Raw genomic sequence first — 21,978 nt, forward strand, 5'->3', positions numbered from 1 at the left:
GACAGTAACACCTATAGAAGTAAGTTTTACTCCTTACAAACCACCTATAAGGAAAGTTCCAGCCAATGGCACACATAGCTATATAAGAAACACTCAGATGGGGTGGTCTTATAAGGCTGAATTATAGAGAGTAGCGAATCATTCTTGTGATGTGATTAGGTTAACTTGGGGCTATATTCTTGGTTTTTAGTCTGGTTAGAAATAATTTTAATTTTAGTCTTGTAAAACTTTGTTCATACTTCATAAATTTTCATTTATGCCTCGTGGAGAACTCTTTGAACTTAAATATAAAATATTCAATTTGGATGTGCAATCAAAATGATATATGATGCAATCACATATATACTGTAGTAATCAAAAGAGTTATTTTGCTTTTATGTCACAGTTTAGACTTGTGCTTTAGTAGATGAGGCTAATGAGTATAATAAAATCTACTTTACAATGAAATTCAGAATTGAAAGCCATATGAACTAAATGAAAATATGTGACATGCAGGTGATAGGTCTTTCTGCAGTTTTTTTAGGAAAAGGTTTTCCTGAGCACTTCTATATCTACCCAGAAGTTACAGTAGAGTAGGAATAAATTGGTTTTTCGTAGATTGAATTGAATGGACTCATGGAAATCAAAAATTTTTCAGATTGACTGTATTTTGTGTTTCCTGGTAACATGAGATTGTGATCATATTACTAGTCAAGAAGATCCATACAGAAAAAAAATCTCTGTATGAGTAGTTTGAATATTAAGATGTAAAAAATGTCCCAGAAATTCCCTTGCTAGCACATTATAAGAATGATCATCAGGTTCAGGAGCTAAAGAATATCAGAGGGAGTTACTACAACTATTTTGAAATGTGTGTATTCTGATGTAGGAGGAACACTTTGTAAATGTTTATGCTTATGTTGTTTAATGTGTGTCACTGAAGTATAGTGACCTAGTTTGCAATCAGGAAAGTGGAGAGGATAGTCATGAAGACTAGGACGAATGGATGAAGAAAATAAGAGACAGGCTATAGAGGCCAACAGAGCTTTTTAATTTGGTGAAGACATTGTAGAATTATTTTAAAAAATACTTTTGCACATTTTGAACCCCATTTTGGAATTATGCCTTGTTGCTGTTTGGTATAGACAACTATTTTCTGCAAAACTTGGAAGAATGTGCTCTACTGAAATAGCCACTCTTTCTTCTCTGTGCCCTGTGCAGTTTATGCCTCCCATACAGTGTTTATCACAGAATAACTGTTATTATGAGTTTATGTATCAGTTACCATCTTAAGGATGCAGGCCAAATTTCACTTGTTTTATATTCTTAGTGTCTAGCTTCATAGCTTGTACATAATATGTACTTAATAAATATTTATTGACTAAAGGCCCTATATACATCCATATAAATTCTACTTACCAGTTAAGACTCAGCTTGAATCCCATACCTTTAATAGTGCCTTCTTGACCACCCCAGATTAAAGAATACTTATACTGTAGTTTAAATTAAAACAACTATCATTTATCTTGTTTATTTAATCTTGAATTTCCCAAATTAGGACAATGTGTCATTTCCCCCAACTCCTAGTCCTGCTCCATGCCACACACACCCCTTTTGTCCAGTGAACAGCTTGGGAAAGTGGATAGCACTTTCGTGCAGAGAAAATTGAAACCTTTTGCTCCAGGTATAAGCATCCCTGAACCAGAGTGCACGACTGGCAAAGGAATGTGGACAAGATTTTAGCACCATCATTTCAGGTACCTTTGTGCAGTACACAATCTGCACAACTGTATATGGCAGTCCAAAACATGATAAATGTTTTGATTGGATTGGATCAGGAGAGGTCTCCTGTGTTCTGGAGAGCAAACCAATAAGGAAGATCATCTACTACTTTCCAGACTGTTTTTGGCAAGTGCTGGAATGAGGTGCTACTTCAGAAATGGACCTTTCAGTGAGTCAGGCTTCTCATGCGAAACTTACTTCTAGAACGAACTAAAGGGATATTAAATCTTCTCTTCTACTGTGAGCTCCACTGTTTTGTGGCTACCCATTCCGCAAGGATAACAATTGCCCATTCTCAAGGATAGCTAGAGAGCTATCATTTTACTCAGAAGCAGGAAGTAGTTCATTGGGAGATCCAGATTGTGTGTATTGTGTGTGTGATTGTGTGTGTGTAAATTGTGCAAGTGTGTGTGTGTGTGTGAGAGAGAGAGAGGAAAGGAGAGCAAATGACCTCTGGTTTTGGAGTGAGAAATGGCCTATCTAAAAAACTTTCTAGATTTGACTGTTGACTTCATTTGAATTGCACTGGAAGAACTTGGAACTTTTTTTTTTTTTAAATTTCATTGATTTCCTAGGAGTACACACTACATTTCTTGACTATGTATACTACTCATGTAAATTCAATGTGACATATTGGAAGGGGAGCAGACTAACTGTGCTTTGAAATTATCCATCAAACATCGGAAATGTCAACTTGTTTAGAAGCAAAGAAGCAAACAGAATCCAGAGAATGAGGCTAATTGGAATCTTAAATTATGTTTCTTTTCAGAGGCAGGTACTTGTTCCATTAGAAAAATGAAGTCAGTTGCATTCAGCAAGTTTAACTTAAATTTGTAGACCCCTTGAGTGTGCAGCTTTGTATCATTAAGGGGATTCATTAAATCTATTGATAGCAGCCCTGTCAGATAAGTAGTTTCCTGCTTGGGCCTTTTCACAAGGAGCTGCTGTTTGTCATTTGCTTGCATCCTGTCACTAAGCTAAGTAATAAAATGTTGAAACTCAATGTGCTTTAATTACAAAATGGCCACACCCATTGAAAGATGTAAAATCTGATTTTAAACATGGAAAGTTATTTCTGGTTATGATCTCATGTTCTGTCAAAACAAAATAAAACAAAAACCCGAAGCATACTCAAACAACATTGGACTCATTGCACTGAACTTTTAAATACAAGCATCCTTGACCAGGCCAGACACTGTTCTGCACCCCCGGGGGAATGACTGGCCTTTCATTGATTTCAAAAGGCACTTCCTAGCTGGATCCACTCCCTAGGGATGTTAAGCAAGACTGCGAGCAGGGCCAAATTCTCAAGGCTGAATTCTCAAGGTTGCTCAAGAAAATTGGGAAACTCAGTTATAAAGGATAAAAGTAATAAAACCGTGTGTTCAACTTTGCACATGTTTGCTAGAAGGTATTAATCTCATATGCAAATGTTACTAGCTTGTTGGCCTCCCCTATGGTTATTACAATGTTAGTCAAACTATCTTGAAGTTTTTTTCTTTCCTAAAGCTTTTTTACTATTGAAATTTGAGTACCAATAGAATTTTTGAATACAAAATCATTGAAATGAAATTAAAGCCATAAATTACCTTCAAATGCTGGTGCTTTAGTTTGTCTTCCTCTATTTTCAGACGCTTCTGTGAGATTTCTTCCTGTATTTTTCTTTTATCCTGAAATAAAAAAGTTCCAGTATATTTTATTTTTAAAATTTGCTTAATTATGTTTCCTTGGGGTTGTTGTCACTATCTGAATGGCCCGTTACTGATATTTTTTTGGCATTGGTGTGAAGCTGCTTTGGAAACTCCTATTTCAAAGCAAAGGAGAGCGAAGTGAGACATTTGAAGCATTTTCCTTATGGGAAAGAATATGAAAAGGTACTTTTTCAAAGAGGGCTTAAACATCCTTCTTCACTCCCCTTTGCCTTCTTCCCCATTAGTCTAGCAAGATTGACCTACTGAGTGATGTAATAGAAAAAGTGAATTGTAAAGAGAGAAGTTGTGAAATAGGTGTGAGGAAACATCGTGAGAAGAGAGACTGATCCTGGTCCAAGGCTGAAGAAGCCTCTGGGTGAAAGGACTCCTTATGTGGAAAAACAGGTCAACCTATGGATCGTTAGAAAACTAGGAAGTTGGAAATTGGGACTGTTTCCTCCTTGTATAGCCTGCTATGGGAAGATAGAGGAAAATAGTTTAGATAGTGCTTCTTAACACTAAGAAGGCTTTTAGCTCAGGTAAAACAAAACTCATGAAGATATGTTGTATCTTTCACCAAGTTTAAATTACATTACCTCGGACAACCCAGAAAGCATAACTACTGATACAAAAAGGTTGTACTTTTAAGAAAATATAGCAAATATACTAAGTAGACAGCCTGGGTTTGACTTTTGCCTCCTCCACTTACTAGCTCTGTGTCTTGGGACAAAATCCTTAACTTCTCTGTGCCTCAATGACCTCATCTGTAAAATGAGGATACTGAGAGCACCTATTTCATAAGATGTGAGCACTAAATAACTGATATATGTAAAAGTTTCTAGAACAGTGCTCGTCACAGTGCTCTAGAGGTATTTAATAACATTAAATAAATAAATATATAACTTGTTAATCACATAGAAAGCAACACATTAAATCTGACAGTGCTTTCATTAGCTTGAAATGTTTTAGAGATTCCCTGGAATTGTTTGAGACATTTGACTAGTTATGCAAAAAGGTCTTTATTTCCTCATTTTTGATCAGAGGTGACATTCTTCTCCATCTTATTCATAAGTGTTGGTTTTAAATCTGCTTTCAAAATTAAAAACTCCCAAAGGATAAAATTTTGTTGCCAATGAAGACATCCAAAAGAAGTAAGCTGTAAAGGTAATTTAGAAGAAGGAGATCCAAAAATGTTTGGCAGCATTATTGATATAAGTGCATTATTGATATATAAGTGCATGGGTTCCCTGATGGGACTATTTTGAAGATAAAAACTCTTTTTTGATGTGTAATTTCAGGTACATTTGTTGAAGAAAAGCAACATATTGCCTTCCAACTGTATGCTGTGTTTCTCTTTGCATGTAAGGAGAATATATGACTTCATCAGCTTATTATTATTATTATTGAGATAAGGTCTTATTCTGTTGTTTGTTGCCCAGGCTGGAGTGCAGTGGCACAATCATGGCTCACTGTAGCCTTGACGTCCTGGGCTCAAACAATCCTCCTGCCTTAGCCTCCTGAGTAACTGGGACTACAGGCGCATACTACAATGCCTGGATAATTTTTTGGTGTTTTGTTGAGACAGGGTCTCACTATGTGACTCAGGCTATATCAGCTTACTTTTAAAATTTCATAAGTGTTTCTTTTGAAAAAAAAATAGCTAGGCAACCGGCATGGATCTTGAGAATCATTTCTTTCTTTGGATGAAATCTGGCCATTAGTAACAAAAACTCTGAAAGCCTCTGTGAGTCAATTCTTCACTCTCTCTAGAGGTTGTTATTTGAGCAAATATTAATTGTACTTTAAAGTCATTGTGCCAAACATTTTGGCAATATTTTTCAGGCACAATTTTACTTAATACTTGTCATAACAAAGAGATACTATGCTAATTTCCATTTGAAAAAAGGAAATGGAAATTTACGGGAAATTAACTCATCCAAGTTTCATCTGACAATTGTCAGAGCCAGGATTTGAACCCAGGCAGTCTGAAGTCAGCCTCCACACTCCTAGCCAATTCACTGTGCCATTCCCTGGAGTGGAAAGTTAATCAAGCTGGTTACAGTTTCTGCGTTTTTCTTCTCCCTCATGAAGTACTGTGGCCAGGAGGCAGCACTAGGACAACAAGCACTGAATGTGACCTCTCATTAGCAGGGAGCACATTTTTAGCTCCCTAGATGCTGGTGCTGCAACTAGCTCTCCGTGAAAAGCCCATAGAGAAGAGCATGTTTTGTGGGGTGGACAGGATTGCTGAACCCAGCAATGCCTCCCCACCCCTGCTCATTGCCAGTTTGGGCTGGTTTGCCATTTGGGCTAGTTTCATCTTGGGGTTAGTAATCAGGCAATTGAATCTGTGAGTAGAGGCATGCCATCCGAAGTGTTTTGGCAACACCAGGCTTATACAAGAGTTGCTAAGGAATACTAATGTTCTGTCACTCAGGGGTAATATGATGCCTCTCTTATATCAGCCTAGGTAGGTAGGAAGGACATTTCATAATGTTTATAGGCATGATCCTATTTTAAGATAGGCATACTTTTTCCTCGTAAGATACTCAGCAGCAGAGAGTTATTGTTCCTTTGCCAAATTTCATTGAACTCTGTTAGCATTAATGAAAAATAATATGACAATAACTTAGTTTCAGTATAGCAGAATAAACTATAAGTCAACCTTAAGATGTTTATCTAGCTCGATTGCTAGTATACCAAAAGTTATCATAGTCAGCTAATTTCTTCCCAGTTTTTCATTGGAGCAAATAAATGTGAAATGCCACCTGCTTCCCTAAATTTCCCCAGAACCTGGAGCACTTCTATAGATAGCTGTTGCAACCTGGCACATCAGACATTACTGGTTATTAATGTAACCATTATGAATAACATATTGTTGCTTATTTCTCAATGTCCAACTACCTTGACTTTTTGTTCAATGGATGTTTACCTAGATTTTTAGCCATCTGACAGCCTATTTTAGCAACTGACGCCCACAAATTTCAACCTGTTAAAGGTTATCTCTTAATTATTTTGAAAATTAATTTATTCACCTTGTACAACTGTAGTTACTGTGACCATCTATTAATATGATCCAATGATATTAACACAATCACATATTTGATAAAAGTCAGCACAATGCTTAAGAGTATAAGTATTTTAGTTATATTATTGATTAACAATGTGCTAAATTCTAATATGCCTAGTCCTGTCAAGAAGGCAGAATTGATCCTGAGTTGTTTGATTATTGATTTATTCAATACTTAGCTACTTATGTGCAAATGCTATATTCAAGATGATATTAGGAGTTGTGCAGTGTTTAAAAATTATTTGACAGATGTGAGTTTACATTCTTTTTTTTTTTTTTTGAGACAGCATCTCACTCTGTCACCGAGGCTGGAGTGCAGTGGCATAATCGTAGCTCACTGAAGTTTCAATTTCCCAGGCTCAAATCATCCTCCTGCCTCAGCCTCTCAAGTAGCTGGGACTACAGGTGCATGTCACTGCACCTGGCTGTATTTTTTATTTTTTAATTTTTTTTTGAGATGGAGTCTTGCTCTGTCACCCAGGCTGGAGTGCAATGGTGGGATCTCAGCTCACTGCAAGCTCTGCCTCCCAGATTCACGCCATTCTCCTGCCTCAGCCTCCCAAGTAGCTGGGACTACAGGCGCCCGCCACCACACGCGGTTAATTTTTTATATTTTTAGTAGAGACGGGGTTTCACTGTGTTAGTCAGGATGGTCTCGATCTCCTGACCTCGTGATCCGCCTGACTCAGCCTCCCAAAGTGCTGGGATTACAGGCATGAGCCACCGTGCCCGGCCTATATTTTTTATTTTTATTTTTAAGAGAGACAAGGTCTTTCTGTGTTGCCCAGGCTGGTCTCAAACTCCTGAGCTTAAGCAATCCTCCTACCTTGGCTAAAGAAAGTCATTTGTGTAAGTAACTATAGTCTGAGAAATAAAGTTATTACATGTAATAGTTTTTCTTTTTTCTTTTTTTTTTTTTTTTGAGACAGAGTCTTGCACCATCATCTAGGCTGGAGTGTAGTGGCACAATCTTAACTCACTACAACCTCTGCCTCCTGGTCTCAAGTGATTCTTGTGCCTAAGCCTCCCAAGTAGATGAGGTTACAGGCATGCCCCACCATGCCCAGGTAATTTTTGTATTTTTAGTAGAGATGATGGAGTTTTGCCATGTTGGCCAGGCTGGTCTTGAAATCCTGGCCTCAAGTGATCCGCTCGCCTTGGCCTCCCAAAGTGCTGGGATTACAGGCGTGAGCCACTGTGCCAGCCAACATGTAATAACAACTTTAGTAGTAATACGTGTTATCGCTAAGGCATTAGTAATGTATGATGCAGGTTGAGGGGAGACAGGGAGAGGTTGTTCCTAGCTGATGTCATTAAGAGAAGCTTTGGAGTAGCATCTGAGTGGAATATTTTGGGTAGTTACAGTGAGGCTGGGGAGTATGGAGAAAGGGCATTCAAGTCAAGGGCTTGATGTGAGCAAATTCTAAAAAATGTGGGACATTATTTAGAACAGCAAGTCTGGAATCTAAGTTACCATATAGGGAGTGGCAGGAAATTAAGAACAACCAGATGAGGATAGATTTTCAGTAGCTAATACTGAATGGCATGACAAAGGGTTCAGAATTTATTTACATATTGAGATAAGGAGCAATAAAAAGTTTTCAGGTGAAGAAGAATGATAGAGTTAAAAGCATGTTTTCAGAAGTTGAATATGGCCTCATTGTGTAATAGCTATGGAAAGGAGAGAACACAAAGAGGACACTCAGGCCACTGCACAACTCATATATAAGGCCATGAGAGCTTGAACAAGAAGGAGCAGAGGGCAGGGATGTCAGAGTTAGCAAGGAGTTAGAATTGTCAGGACTTGGCAACTGATGACATATCATTGAGGAAAAGGAAAGTGTCAGATGGAATGCAGGCTCTTATGTTCAGGAAACTGACGAGAGAGCAGAATGACGCATAGACAGAGGAGTATCAGGAGAAGGAAGAGTTTGGAAAAAAAGATGATGGATTCGCCAAGTTTGAGGTGTCCTTGGGCCAAATAGGTAGAATTATCTGCTAGGCAGTTGGAATGTTGGATGGAGAGAGATGAAGAATCAGAGCTAGAGATAAAGATGTGTGAGTTTTGAAAGGGATAGATGAGAGCACGATGAGAGACATTTTTTATGAAAAGAAAAGGAGGCTAAGGAGAGCCTCCATGAAGCACCTACATTTAATGGGTATAGGAGAAGGGGAACCCACATGGAAGTTTATTTTGGATCAGTCTGATATTATTTGTAATAGGACTTGGTGAATTTGGCCACATAACTGAAAGGAGCAATGAACGAACCGTGTTATTTCAAATAAACAGATTGCGGGGAGCACAAAGGGCAACCACTGAGTCATGATATTGCAAGTTGTGAGAGATCTAGTGATCCTACGGTCCAAATGCTTCATTTTACATATTAGAGTTTGAAACCTTAAGAGGTTAAGTGGCTTGCTTAAAAAGGTATTTAGTAGCAGGGCCAAGACTAGTAAGAAGATCTTCTTAATTCTCAGTCCTGGGCTCTTTTTAGTTCTCACTAACTCTACAAAAGAAAAGCATGGTTGTGGGCATTTAGGCAAGGATGAAAGTAAAGAAAAACAGAAGCCATCATATACTTGACTAGAAAGAGGGTATAGGTGTTTTTTCTAAACCAATTGAAACAATTGGAAGGGGCAAGTTAGTGCAATGATTGAAGAATTAAAACAGTTGAATGTTTTCAGATTCATTTTTCTAGAAGCTGATAATCTTATAACTTCATGATTAGCTTTGCTGATATTTTCATTGCTTAGGGTCTGAAAAGAACACTAGCAGAAACTGCTTATTTGAATTTAAGTACTACCAACAATGCAGAGTTGGTGGTGTGCAAATAATGGTAACTTTGAAAAAAAAGAGACGTGCTAACAATATTCTTAGGAAAGAATCCAGGGCATAATTAGAAGTTTACCAGATTTCAGTAAAAGTATATTTTATGATTCTTGAGAAACATTCTTAAAAAATTATTGAAAATGGAGCAAAAATTTCAAGAGGGAAGATAGATTATAAGGCATGGGCAATTTACAAATGGAAACATGGACACACAATTAAAAATGATGTCAGGTAAGAAGAAAAGAGAGCTACTATTTAAAAAAATAAAACCAAATCATTTGCTATCACTGAGAGTTTCCCAATAAGCTCACACAACCAAGAATAAAGATAAGACGGTGACACCTTGTAATAGTGTAAATAAGGTAAAAATTCAGGGTGATGAGAAGATGTGAAACATGAAAACACTGAGGGCACAAAAAGTGCATGCGTGTGTGTGTGTGTGTGCATGTGTGTGTGTGTGTGCATGTGTGTTAGGCTGAGAACAAAAAGATAAAGGCACAAGATGACTGCTGAGATACATAGCGTAATATCAAAATGACAGAGATAAAATATGATTCCGTTTCTACTTTAATTTCATATTTTTGATTAAGGAGAATAATCTTGATCCTCAAAAGGGTAGAACAAAAATGTCTAAAGCGAAATCAAAGCTGAAGAGGAAATACAGCATTGAAGACAGAGCTGCTCTAGTCTTCAGTCTCTGATGGGTTTCATTTCAGGGGGTAGAAAAATTTATAGACATGACAGAAAAATATTGTTAAGTAACCTCTTTGGAATCTTGGATGAGGTGAAAAGATACCAGAAGACTGAAAGTGGCAAATGACCCAGTTTTTTTGAAGAGGCAAAGAGGTGAATGATGAATATTTAAAGACTGGTGAAATTACGGATTAATCCCTAGCAAAGTTGTAGAGTGAATTGCATCCAGACAAGGAATGTGGTATTTAGACAAGGAATAGGTCTAGGTGGTAGCAGTTGATGACTAAAAACAAAGCGTTTAAAACTCACACTATTTTTTATTGCTTAATTATTTTAAGATCTGCAGATGATGAAGGTTAAGACGGTTTTAATAATAACATTTATTAAGTTTTTTTATGTTTTTAATATTATTTATCATCTAAGACTCAATAATTATTCATCCATATTTTCTTTTAAAAAATGACCATAATTCAGCTGAATTTATTTTGATTCATCATAGATGCTGAGTAATTGTTTTTCTAAATTTTTAACTATGAAGTTTTATCAAATAATTCTTTCCTATTGACTTAGTATGAAACTTCTATTACTTACTAATTTTTAAAAATGTACATTAGGGTCTGGTTGCAGGTTATCTGTATAGTTTCTCTAACTATTGATTCTGGTACCAATACGGCATAGTTTAGATCATTTACCAATTAGATATATTCAAGTTTTCCTTTATTGCTGTTATAAAAAATGTATTGATTAATAGCCATAGTTTGTTTTTCTAGTTGGACTTTGGAATCATTTTGTTAAATTCCAACAGAAACAAAACTGAAAACCCAACTAATTCCTTATTTATCCACATTCTCCACCAAATCAGAGAAATCAACCAACCAAGCAACCAACCAACCAAACAAAAATCTACATGCCTTGATGAAATTTAAAAAGTTACTCTTAATGGTCACTATCCAGAGATAATCAGAGATTGATAATGTTATATAAGATTTATATCTGCATAATTTATTATAGTTCATATAAAATTGGGATTATTTTTACATGTTTAGTAATATAAATTGACCACAATTTATATTGTGGATGAGAATACCTCCTTAGAGATATTGATTGAAACTGTATTAAACTTGAAATAAATTTGGAAGTATATGATAGCTTTTCTGTTTTAAAACTGCACTTTCAGGAATAGTGTGTGTCTCTCATCACATATAGTATGTCACTTGGTAGAGTTTTGTTGTATAAATACTGCACATTTCCTTAGTAGGTATAAAAATGCAAACATTTCTTCATCTAAATCTGGCATACTTCCTTACTAGTATTACTTTTAAATTTTAACATTGTAAAATATTATAGCTATTAAGGGTAGGATATTTTCACATTATATTTTCTGATTAATTTTTGTTTTTCAGAAAGCTACTGCTTTTTATATATTCATTGTGTATCTGGCTTCTTTACTGAACTTTCAAGTCAATTCTTAACTTTAGAGACACTGAAGATGAAAACTAGAGAGTTCATTAACTTTCTCAAGTCACGTGATTGATCGAGTGGTGGAACTTGTGTTGAACCTGATTTTCTATGATTCCAGGGGTGATGCTTTTTTATCTTTTATTTTTATTATTTTCTTTCTTCCTTATTGCTTTCCAAATATATCAGTAGAAATACAATTCCTCAAATAAGGGACATTATAGCACCAAAGGTCTCTATACTCATCAGAGTTCTGATCAACCTTTAGCACCAACTTCTAACAGTTACACTGACATTTTGGAGATTGTCTGGAATGAGTCTGTGAAGAATGACTGAAATCCAGAAAACAAAACTGTATAGCTTCAGTGGCAGGAGTCATGAAGATTGGGTGGAAGTTAACGGCAACCAGATTCTGGTACATTATGTCAGAACTCTTAACACAGAGAGCTGTTCTCAAATGGAAAAGGGTGTTTTGGGGGGTGTCGATCCATGTGATATTGAAGTGCTCAAGGAGAAGCTGGGTGAACTTGGGCATGGTGTAAAGAGAGTGAGGACGTGGATAAAGAAGTTTCTACATTTTCTTCTGTTCCAATAATTATGTCTGCATCTAGCTTTGAAATATCCTAATTCTTAAGTTAGTCATGGAAATTTGGCATGGTTATCACTACTATTTATGGGGTGAATTAAAAAGCACAAATTTTCTAAACCTCATTTATCAAATAATTGTAGTCTTCTTTCCCAACCTTACAACACATTCTAACAGACCTCTAAACAGAATCCAGTGTGTGTTTTACTCTTTTTTTCCTTTGTCTACCCTATCTTGTTTGTTCTAACAAATAGTGACAAAACAAAACCAAATCAGGCTAAACAACAAACACAAAACAGACCCCTGAATAATCAAGGGGTGATGGTAAATTTGGCCGGGTCTTCAGTGAAAAAAAATCTGTCAGCAGGCCAGACAATCAGTAGCTTTCACCCTTTCTCAGCTTGATTATATTTGTTCATTCATTCATTCACTCACCCAGGACAGTTTTTTTGTCTTGTTTAGTTTTGGTGCTCCAGCTAGTGTTGAGCTCGTTGTTGAGGGAACTGTGAAAGATGCAAGGATGTCTTTGTCTTGAGAATTCCTGGCTGCAGGGAAGAGGCTACGTAAAGGAAGTGGGATGGGGAGGAAGGCAGATGAAAAAGGGGCCTGAACTATTAGGTGCTCTGAAAAATGACTTTGATTCTGTTCCAAACCTCTTAAAAACAATAACAAATACTTCTGAAATGACACCACAGTCTCTTCTTGCCCACTTCTATTCCTTGCAAACTGGGGAAGGTGGGAGGAGACTGCAGAGGTGGAGAACTGTTTTGGGTTAGAAAATGTGGTTAAGCAAAGCAGACCCTCCATAGTTTCTTCTCTTGGCTCCACGTCAAACTGTATTAATAAGAGTGAACAACAGAAATCTGAGGAAGTTTCTTTACTTTTCTTTTCCTTTCCTTTCTTTTCTTTCTTTTTTCTTTCCTTTCCTTTTCTCTTTTCTGTCTTGTCTTTTCTTTTCTGACGGAGTCTCACTCTGTTACCCAGGCTGGAGTGCAGTGACGCAATCACAGCTCACTGCAACCTCTGCCTCCCAGGTTCAAGCAATTCTCGTTCCTCAGCTTCCCAAGTAGCTGGGATTACAGGCGCAGACCACCATGCCCAGCTAATTTTTGTATTTTTAGTAGAGACAGGGTTTCACCATGTTGGCCAGGCTGGTTTTGAACTCCTGGCCTTAAGTGATCCGCCCGCCTCAACCTCCCAAAGTGCTGGGATTATAGACATGAGCTACCATGCCCAGCCAGAAATCTAAGGAAGTCCTGAACAGGGGTCAGGGGTGTGATATTGATGTTTATAAAAATTTATCATGATGCTGTGGTCAGAGAATCTGATGAGCAGAGGAATAGATTCAAGTTCCGACATTTGACTAATTCCTTAGCTTTTCTTGGCCTAGGCTTTCTGCCATAAAATGGGAATGATAACATATGCTTTTGAAAATACTCATAAGACTACTTGGACAAATGAGATAAAATGGATGTGAAAGTTTTATTTTTCATAGCCTAAATGCTATGCAAGAATAGGCACTGTTATTATTGTTAGAAATCTCACAATTCTTTTTCTTAGGAGATGTCCATTTTATTCCAGAGTTGTTAGCATAATTGATTAGGAATAGCTGTTGTAGCCCACTTTGCTATGTTACATCATCCTGTGTCAATCACTGATGCATTTAATAGATTGAAAACTTGATGCTTAGGACAGAAGCTAGTTTTGAGTTCCATTCAGAACTCCCGAGGATAACCTAGCTCTACCTCTTAAGTGGCTTGACTGAATCCTCTCAGTCCCTGGGATTTTATGTAAAAACTTTAAGTATAGATCTCATTCAAACTGCTTTGATGATGTTTTAGGAAAATGTGCATGCCACAGTGTTCTGGGTAAGGGAACTTCTTAAGGCGGTAAATTTTCACGGAGTCTCTTCCCAAAATGACATTACTATCATTTAAATAAATTAAAATATTCTTATTTCTTTTTAAGAGAGGGTAGGTAGTTAGAGACTGCAGATTAAAAAGTGGAAGTCCTATTGCAGTTTTAGAATTGAACTGTGTTGCATTTGTTTATACTCTGGTTAGTCTTAGATGCTTATTCTCTAATTTGTTTTAATCACAGTTTTCTGAAGAAGCAGCTTTTCCTTTCAACCATCCAGTAATGTTCAGAAAGTTCATGGGGATCTTTGTCAGTAGAGGAGTTAGCAAAGTAGCATTATCATTTTGTTGCACAGTGGAAAAACCTTCCCCAGTTATCAAAAAGCAGTTTCCTTAATGAGCTATCAAAATTATTATACCTCATCACATGGTGTCCTTTATGGGTGGGCTGTTATGTCACAAAGAAGTGTGGCATACCACATTTGTTTGAAGAAACCTTTCCCTCTCTGGAAGAAACATGTAATCTTGGTACAGCACTGTGGAAAATTGTGCTGAGGTTTCATTGTTGAATATTCCAGAATGGGACTTTTTTATTTAGAAGACTGTTACATCTTCATGTACCATCTTCATGTGAATTTCTTTGGAAGCTCCTGACAAATTAGAAGTTGTTCCTCTAACTATGTCTCAATCATGAGGTATGTTGGTTAACAATGGGGCATTATGCATTCTTTGGCCACTAGTACTTTAAGAATTCCTTAGAGCTCTAAATAATACAATGATCCAAACACGTGTTAAGGTATGCCTTTGTTAAAGACCCAGGCTAGTTTACACTTGTTTTTACTCTCTTATTTGTTCAGATAGAACGAATAAGGAAAAATATATATGGCCAGTCTGGAATACAGAAGCAGGGCTGACTTCTTGGGTTTGTGACCTGTGAAGTCACCCAGGTCATCATGCTCAGAAGGGCCTAGCACTTAGATCAAAGCTCTGTTGCCACCACCTTGAAATTTTGAATATTTTTTGAACAAGGGCCGCCACAATTCCCTTGTGTTTTGGGCCCCACAAATCACACAGCAGTTCTTGCTTTTGGGTCACTAACTGTCTTACTGACTGTTAGAAGAGCCCAGATATTGACAAAAAGGGAACAAGATGAGGTAGAGTGCCCAGAGACACTTGTAACAGGGAACATGTGCTAAAGAAATAACTAGAACCCATCTGTGCTCATGTTCTTGTTTTAATGTTGGTCTTTGTACTGTGGAGATTTCTGTTTTATGTAAAGAACTCCATGTCTCTTAAATTCCTATATTTACAAGTCAAGAAAAATTTATTTGGGTATTTGGGAGTGGAAAGCAGTAGGGAGTTGATCAGGGGAAATGTGAGAGGTTTTTTTTTTTTTTTTCATTATGAGCAGCTTTGGCCGGCAAAATCTGGCTCTGTTGCTCAAATTCCAGTGTCAGGACTTTATATGGCTCCTTTCCAAATGGAGGCAGTCCTAGGCAGGTGCTTGCACTTGTGATTATTTTTATTGTCTAACTTTTGACAGAACTCACCTCCTTCACATCTAGGCTCAAACGTCACCCTCTTTGTGAAGCTCACCCTGACCACTCTATTTTAACTTACAATGCACTCCCATCCCCACTCCTCACACTCCAGACTCCTCTTATTTCACTTCTTTTCATTTAAATGCACAAGGCTTGGTGCATAGTAGGTGCCTAATAACCATTAATTGAATAAAGGCATGAGAGACTGTGTTGATAACACACATTCCTTACAGTTAAAGGTAAGCCTGGAGGAGAATAAAAATGGCAGCTTTCTTCTTACTCTCTTTTTCTCAGTTGAGTCTGTTCCCTGAAATTGGATTCTAGTTCTTAAACTTCCTCTGAGTTCATCCTTCAAATAGAACTGAGTCTATGATCGCAAGACAGTTTAAGATCTAATTTTCCAGTTTGAGCATATCCATATTTGTAATGGTATTTTCCAGTGTCGCTGTAGGCATGGGGTTAAGAAAATGCATTAGCTGTGGAGGAGATGTTAAGAGTATACGGAATGTTACTCATCCTAAGGGAATCTTTGTGTTTCTGAGGAGAGACCCCTGGGCCTTTTCATTGTTTTTCAGTGTGGGCCACGTTCACTTTCAGACAGTAACTCTGTAGGGATAACTCTGTCAGTGGTACGTTCAGTCCTTCATCTCACGCTTCTCGAGAATGCTGGAGTCATTGGTATCCTCAGTTCCAGTATTGTTAAAGGTGAATTTCAAATTACTAGTCTATTTCAAAATACTATTGAATTCCAATTAGCTCACCTTTTGTAGAAAGATCAGCTATTTGTTCAAGTGTGTACTGACTTGAAAAGGGCCTCAAGAGACATTTTAAAGATCAAACATAATAGTTAATTAATTTTAAGCAGCCCTGTTTTTAAATTATAGTTGAAAACTGAACTTCTAGGCAAAGGGGTACTTTGACCATTAATTTAGTAAGGGAAGAGTTGGTGCATGGATAAAGTATTAAGGAAGAGCATGAAAGTAATTGTGTAAAATAGAATCTATACTTGGCATACCCAAACTGACGTATCTACCCTTGAACAGTTGTTTCTGCATACTTTCATAATTTTGCTCTTATTCTCTTTAAATCTTTGAGAAGACATCTGACTAATCTAAAATTCAATTTACTGATCTGATACGAGAAATGAATGGCATCACGATAGTAATTTAGTTTTCAATTTGAGAGCCTAAGTGTCACATTTCAACTACTTAATGTGTTTAACCTTTTTTTTTTTTTTTGAGAAAAAGAAAAAGACTGGCACTTGGATCTTTGTTCTGTCAAATTCTAGGTATATACGTTTATTTTTTCAGTTCTTTGCAGTGAAAAATAATGACTTTTTAGGCACTTGAAACCAGGTAGAATAAATACAACTGTGAAGATTATTTTATTTTATAGCCAGCAATTGGAGAAACGAATTTTAATGTAAAAAGCAAATAGATCCTAGAGTGTAAAAGTTTTTTTTTTTTTTTTCCTCCAAAGTGAGGTCTATGTGTTGCTATGTCTGGGTGCATTGGGGAATTGCCTTCTGATTTCATTCTTGAAGTATACAAAAAACTATTTCAGTGTAGGTAAGTAGGAGGAAAAAGCTAAAATGAGAAGATACTCTCTGAGTTTTAGTCTAGGTTGGAGATTCTGAGGCTTAAGCATTTCCAAAAATGAAATAATTCTTGCAAACTCTCTGCATACTCTGTGATTTTATTTTCCTAGGGGGAAAGAGACTAGCTGAGGTGGCTTCCTGGGCAAGGCAAGGGCGAGGGCGAGGAAAGCTGGCATGTCCCAGGGCGTCCAAGAGGGAGGAGAGTGGATGTGTTGTTTCCATGGACACACCACTGCTCCACTTTTCCTCTAGGTGGTGACAAATGTGACTGGATTTAGCCTGGTGAGGTGTAGGCTGGTTTATGAGAAATTTGTTCCCATAAACTTTTTCCAGTTTTTTCCCTACAACCTTTATACAAGTATGTTACTTCCAAGCTAGAATTACTTTGTGATCTTACTTGGGAGATTTGTTTAATCCTTTCTAATGGGATATATTTAGGCTGATGGAATAATCCAAAAATTTTTTTTAATCATCAAAAAAGCATACATCTGCATATTCAGGAAGCTACTTACTCTCTTGATGGCTTTTAAGACATTATGAGGATTTTCTGTCTCTATTTGCGTTTGGAACCTTCAGTGACTAAGATTCCTAGCCTTAGAAATAACTGTATACAGCCATATCTTTGGAACATGTGTGGCTTTGGTAAGAGTTATAAGGTACACTGGAGGGAAAAAGGGCTTGAGCAAGGGTGTGCCTCAACTGAAAGAGGCAAATTCAGAACAAGGGTCTACTTGTCTATTTCAATTAGCTAATTAGGAGATATAAGCATTAGAAATAGTGGAGCCTGTGACCACACAACTCACGCAGTCTAATAAAGTAACCTTTAGACAACAGCTGTAATGTAAAAGGCCCATGCCAAAAACAACAGAGCAGAGCCGAGTTCCTGTCCCTTAAAGCAGGACAGCTGAGATGGTGGCTGAGTTTAATGACAAAAAAGGACAAAACAAAACAAACAATAATCCCGACCAAGGTTTTCTGAAGAGAGGAAAATGTAATAATTAGAAGCTAGACATTTAACAAAGCATTGTTGTATGGAAAAGTGCCAACCTTATCAATAGACTTCTGGTGTCTTACTATTGGCTAAGAAGACATTTCAATTTACTGAATGTTTTCTGGGTGAAACTAAGATATTGTATCAATTAGTAAAAAATCTAAATTAGGATTAGCATAATTAGTTATGCAATGAAAATTTTAAGAACAACAACAAAAAATCCCTGATCTAGCATCAGTTTTTAAAAAGTACTCATTTTTTTCCTATACCTAATGTCAGTGGCAGAAAATGCTGAGAAATTGGGATATTGCTTTCCAAAGATCTTTTTCTTCTTAAAACAATTACATCAAAAGTTATAGCTAGTGATAAATGATTGTGACACAGATTTCCAAGTTACTGCCAAATACAGGGTTTTATAAAATTAAAAAGAAAGCTGGATCATTTAAGAAAAGTAATTTATTTCTGGCTTTGACTTTTTCCCGGAACAAACATAAAAAATGTACGATTTTCCTTCTCGGTATTAACAAAATATTTTCCAAATCCACTGCATGCACTGCATTCCTTTATCAGGATCTTATTCAGTTTGTGACTCTGCTGGAAACTGATATCTTAGAATTAATCTGATACGTGCTTTTACCTAGTTTTCTCTTGTTTAATGCTTAAATTACGTATATTAACATTCATTTTAATTATTTTAGGCTTTCTGGAACATGCTACCACACTACAAATATAAAGTTTCAGGTCATTTTTAAAATTTCTTTTTCTCTCTTTTAAAAAAATTCTAACTTTTTGAGGCATTCATAGCTTAAAAAAGTTTCCAAGTTGGGGATCTGTTTTTTTATCTAATGCCAGTCAAATGGACATTTAAGGAAAAACTGCATTTCTAAGGTACACCACAGAGTGTGAAAGATAGTTAATCAGACTGCCGTAACAGCTTTTGATTGTTGTTTAAAATGCAGGCACAGCCTTTTTGAAAATCGAGAACGTTTGCCCTGCACTCAGGTTCTGAAGCCCCAGAGTTACAGAGGGTCATAAGGGTTAAGAGAGAAACAGAGATTCGTCCATGAAGGCTGACAGTTCTGTTTTTCCACTTGCGAGGGCTCAGCGACTGGGGCAGCCGGCCACGGTCTGCCTTCCTCTAAGCAACCACCTTAATGAGTTATAACTGTATGCAGACTTACTGTGATGGCCTGGAGTCTTCCCTTCACCAGCTCGGCTTCTTCCATTCTAGAAGTCAAGGACAGTCAGACGGGGAAGCAAGTCCAAAGCTACCATAAATCAAGGAGCCTCCTGGGGGAGAGGAGCGGGGGTGACAGAAGAGAAGCAGGGAGAAATCCGCTCTTTGCACCAGTGGAGAAATAGAGAAATTCCCGACTTGTCAGGAACGTCTCCGAGCAGATGCACAGATCAGGCCAGACAGACACATGTAATGAGGGTGTGCTGGGGAGGCAGACGCTGAGGCTGCTGGCATGAGTTGACTGACAAGTTTGAACGGCAGCGGCACAAGCCCTTTTCCTTCAGGAGCTGCCAGCTCTTTGTTGTAATGTGCACAGTTAGCAAGGCACATTTTCTTATTAACTGTTCCTTACCCAATTCATTATTTTCCAGGAGTGGCACAGAGAGCCAACACACTGAGTGTTTAATCAGCCTCTGCTCTAGCAACACACAGCCATCCCCGGATGTGTTGGTCTGTGTGTGTTTGTACAAAGCTCGTTTACCTGCTTGCTAGCTCTAGGGGAGAGAGCCTTACCTTGACTGAGGCAGAAGTGCCAAGTCACTTGTTTGCCTTTCTTCCACTGATTGGATTTGATAATAATACAACAATCTATAGCTACTTTAAACTTCACGTAGTGGTAAATTTACATTGGTTCGTTCTCCCCCGTCTACACCCCATCCCCGACCCCCCTGCTCAGCACTTTGTTGCAAACTTTGGAATCTTTAGGTCATGGAGAAATCAAAGGTGTTAATGTGACTATATTAAGAAGTTGGCCCACCAAGGTATTTAGTGTGGCTTAAACACCAAGTGCCACCTTTTGTTATTGCTTGACTTGGATTTCTATGGAATGCAGTTTTCTTTCTTGGACGCTGTTCAGAAATGACACTCTTGGCTTTCAGGAAGGTGCCCATTTTGACCTCACCGGTTACGCAAGAGAGAGGAGTGAGCCTTTGAAAATGTGATGTGACATTTGGTAACTGCCTGGAGCCCGGCACTGTGTGAATATTCCCCCATCCTTTAGAAAAAGGCAGGCAAGCCCAGTGAGACTCTTAGGTCAAAGCAGAGGCTGGGAAGCTGTACAATTGGCTCTGTCTGTTTTCTTTTCCCTATGGGTTCTTTAATTAAATTTTGCTGAAGTAAATCCTAATTACCAACTACCTTATTATTATGTATTTGAATGCTATTAAGCACTTTCATATCAACATTCAGCTGAAGAGGTTAAAAGGACAACCCAAACATTGAACATATGGTTTAATTTCCTTTGCAGTTTTGATATTAGTAACAATAATAGCTAATATTTGTTGCATTCTTTCTACAGGTAAATGCATACTTGCAAAGTGCTGAAAGATAAGTGCTATAATCCCTACTTTAAAAATGAGGGAACAGGCTCAGAGAGGTAATTTGCCGTATAGCTAGTAAGTAGCAAAGCCAGGATTGGAACACCAGCTGCCTGACTTTATAAGTGGCATTCATCAAGGACTGCCCAAGGACACGGGGCAAGAAGAGGCACAGGCTGAAGGTTAAGTCAGTCTTTATGAGAAGGGGTTGGACCCCCAGCCTCCCCCTCTGTCTAGCTCCTAGAACACTACAGCTGGGTGTAACAGCCTAAGGCAGAACGGTGTGGGAATGTCCTCTGGAGAAACTTACTGGCCCTACTGAGGTTTTCCCACATTGTTGACTGGAGTTCCCCAACCACAGAGCCCTCATCCCGTCAGTCACTATAAGGTGAAACCTATGTTTTAAGAGTCTGAAATTATACTTGACAATAGTTTGTCCTTGCTCATACACCCTCAGAAGGGATACTTAGGGAGACCAGAGAATGGGAGGATTGTTTGGATGTGTGCCAAGTTTGATTACTGTTGGAAACATATTTAAGTGTAAAAAAAATCAAACCTTCAAGACTTCTGATTATGTTTATTTGTAGATCCTGGCTGAAATTAAAGACAAGAAAGCAGTAATGATAAATATCTCAGTCAGAATTGCATATTTGGTGCCTAGAACAAATGGGCAGTCATCCAATTATTAGTCTGGATCTTTTCCTAAAAACAATTTACCTCTCAAATCTCATTTCTGCTAGAGGAAAACCCAAGATTTTGCTAGTGTAGGGGAGGACAAGATTAAAAAAAAGAGGATGTGGGAATTTAGGAGGGAGCAGAGTTGCAACAACTGATTGGTATCATCATGTGGGTGGTAGGCAGAAAAGGCTGGAGCTGGGAAAATCTGGGGGACCTGAGTGGAATCCTGGAGCCAGAGCTCTGATGGCCTTGACAATCTCCCTTGGACTGCAATACAGATTAGGATGTTTCCACTCAACTTTGCCTCCCTTTCTCTTTCACCTGCCTCTTAGACATGTCCAGCTCCAGCCTTTTCTGCCTGTCCTCCCATGTTCTCTCATACAGTCATTTCTCCTAATAAAATTCTGTACATTTAACTCATCTTGGCATTTGTTTCTCATAGGATCCAGAATAACATCATCATTTCCACATCTACTGTATTTTGTTGACTTAATCTTTTATTGTCTACCAGAATGTAAGTTCCAGGAGAGGAGAAATTTTGTTCAGACACCTAACACAGTGCCTGACACATCAGAGGTTCTCAACAAATATGTGCAGAATGAATAACAAATGCTTAAAAAATTAACAATTATTAGTATTGTCAACTAAACGAATGAATAAACACATGATGAGA

General features: G+C 37.7%; 1 protein-coding gene across 3 annotated transcripts in view; it reads right to left on the bottom strand.

Moving 5' to 3' along the window:
* Positions 1–19,766, bottom strand: part of PALMD (palmdelphin) — a 53,216-nt gene extending 33,450 nt beyond the window's left edge. For 2 of the 3 annotated variants that reach the window (XR_004664943.3, XM_034931842.3), the window contains exons 1-2: positions 19,256–19,764; positions 3,351–3,431 (exon numbers count right to left, since the gene is read on the bottom strand). Coding sequence is in view for 2 of the 3 variants with exons in the window: in XM_034931842.3 (XP_034787733.3) it covers positions 3,351–3,431; positions 19,256–19,300 (126 nt within the window). In the remaining variant the exon portion in view is untranslated. Of the gene's footprint in view, positions 1–3,350; positions 3,432–19,255 lie in introns of all 3 variants that reach the window. The other variant, XM_003808461.5, reaches the window with a different exon arrangement.
* Between the last annotated feature and the right edge of the window lie 2,212 nt (positions 19,767–21,978).

This window comes from Pan paniscus, chromosome 1 (assembly GCF_029289425.2).
Source record: "Pan paniscus chromosome 1, NHGRI_mPanPan1-v2.0_pri, whole genome shotgun sequence".
NCBI classification, from domain to species: Eukaryota; Metazoa; Chordata; class Mammalia; order Primates; family Hominidae; genus Pan; species Pan paniscus.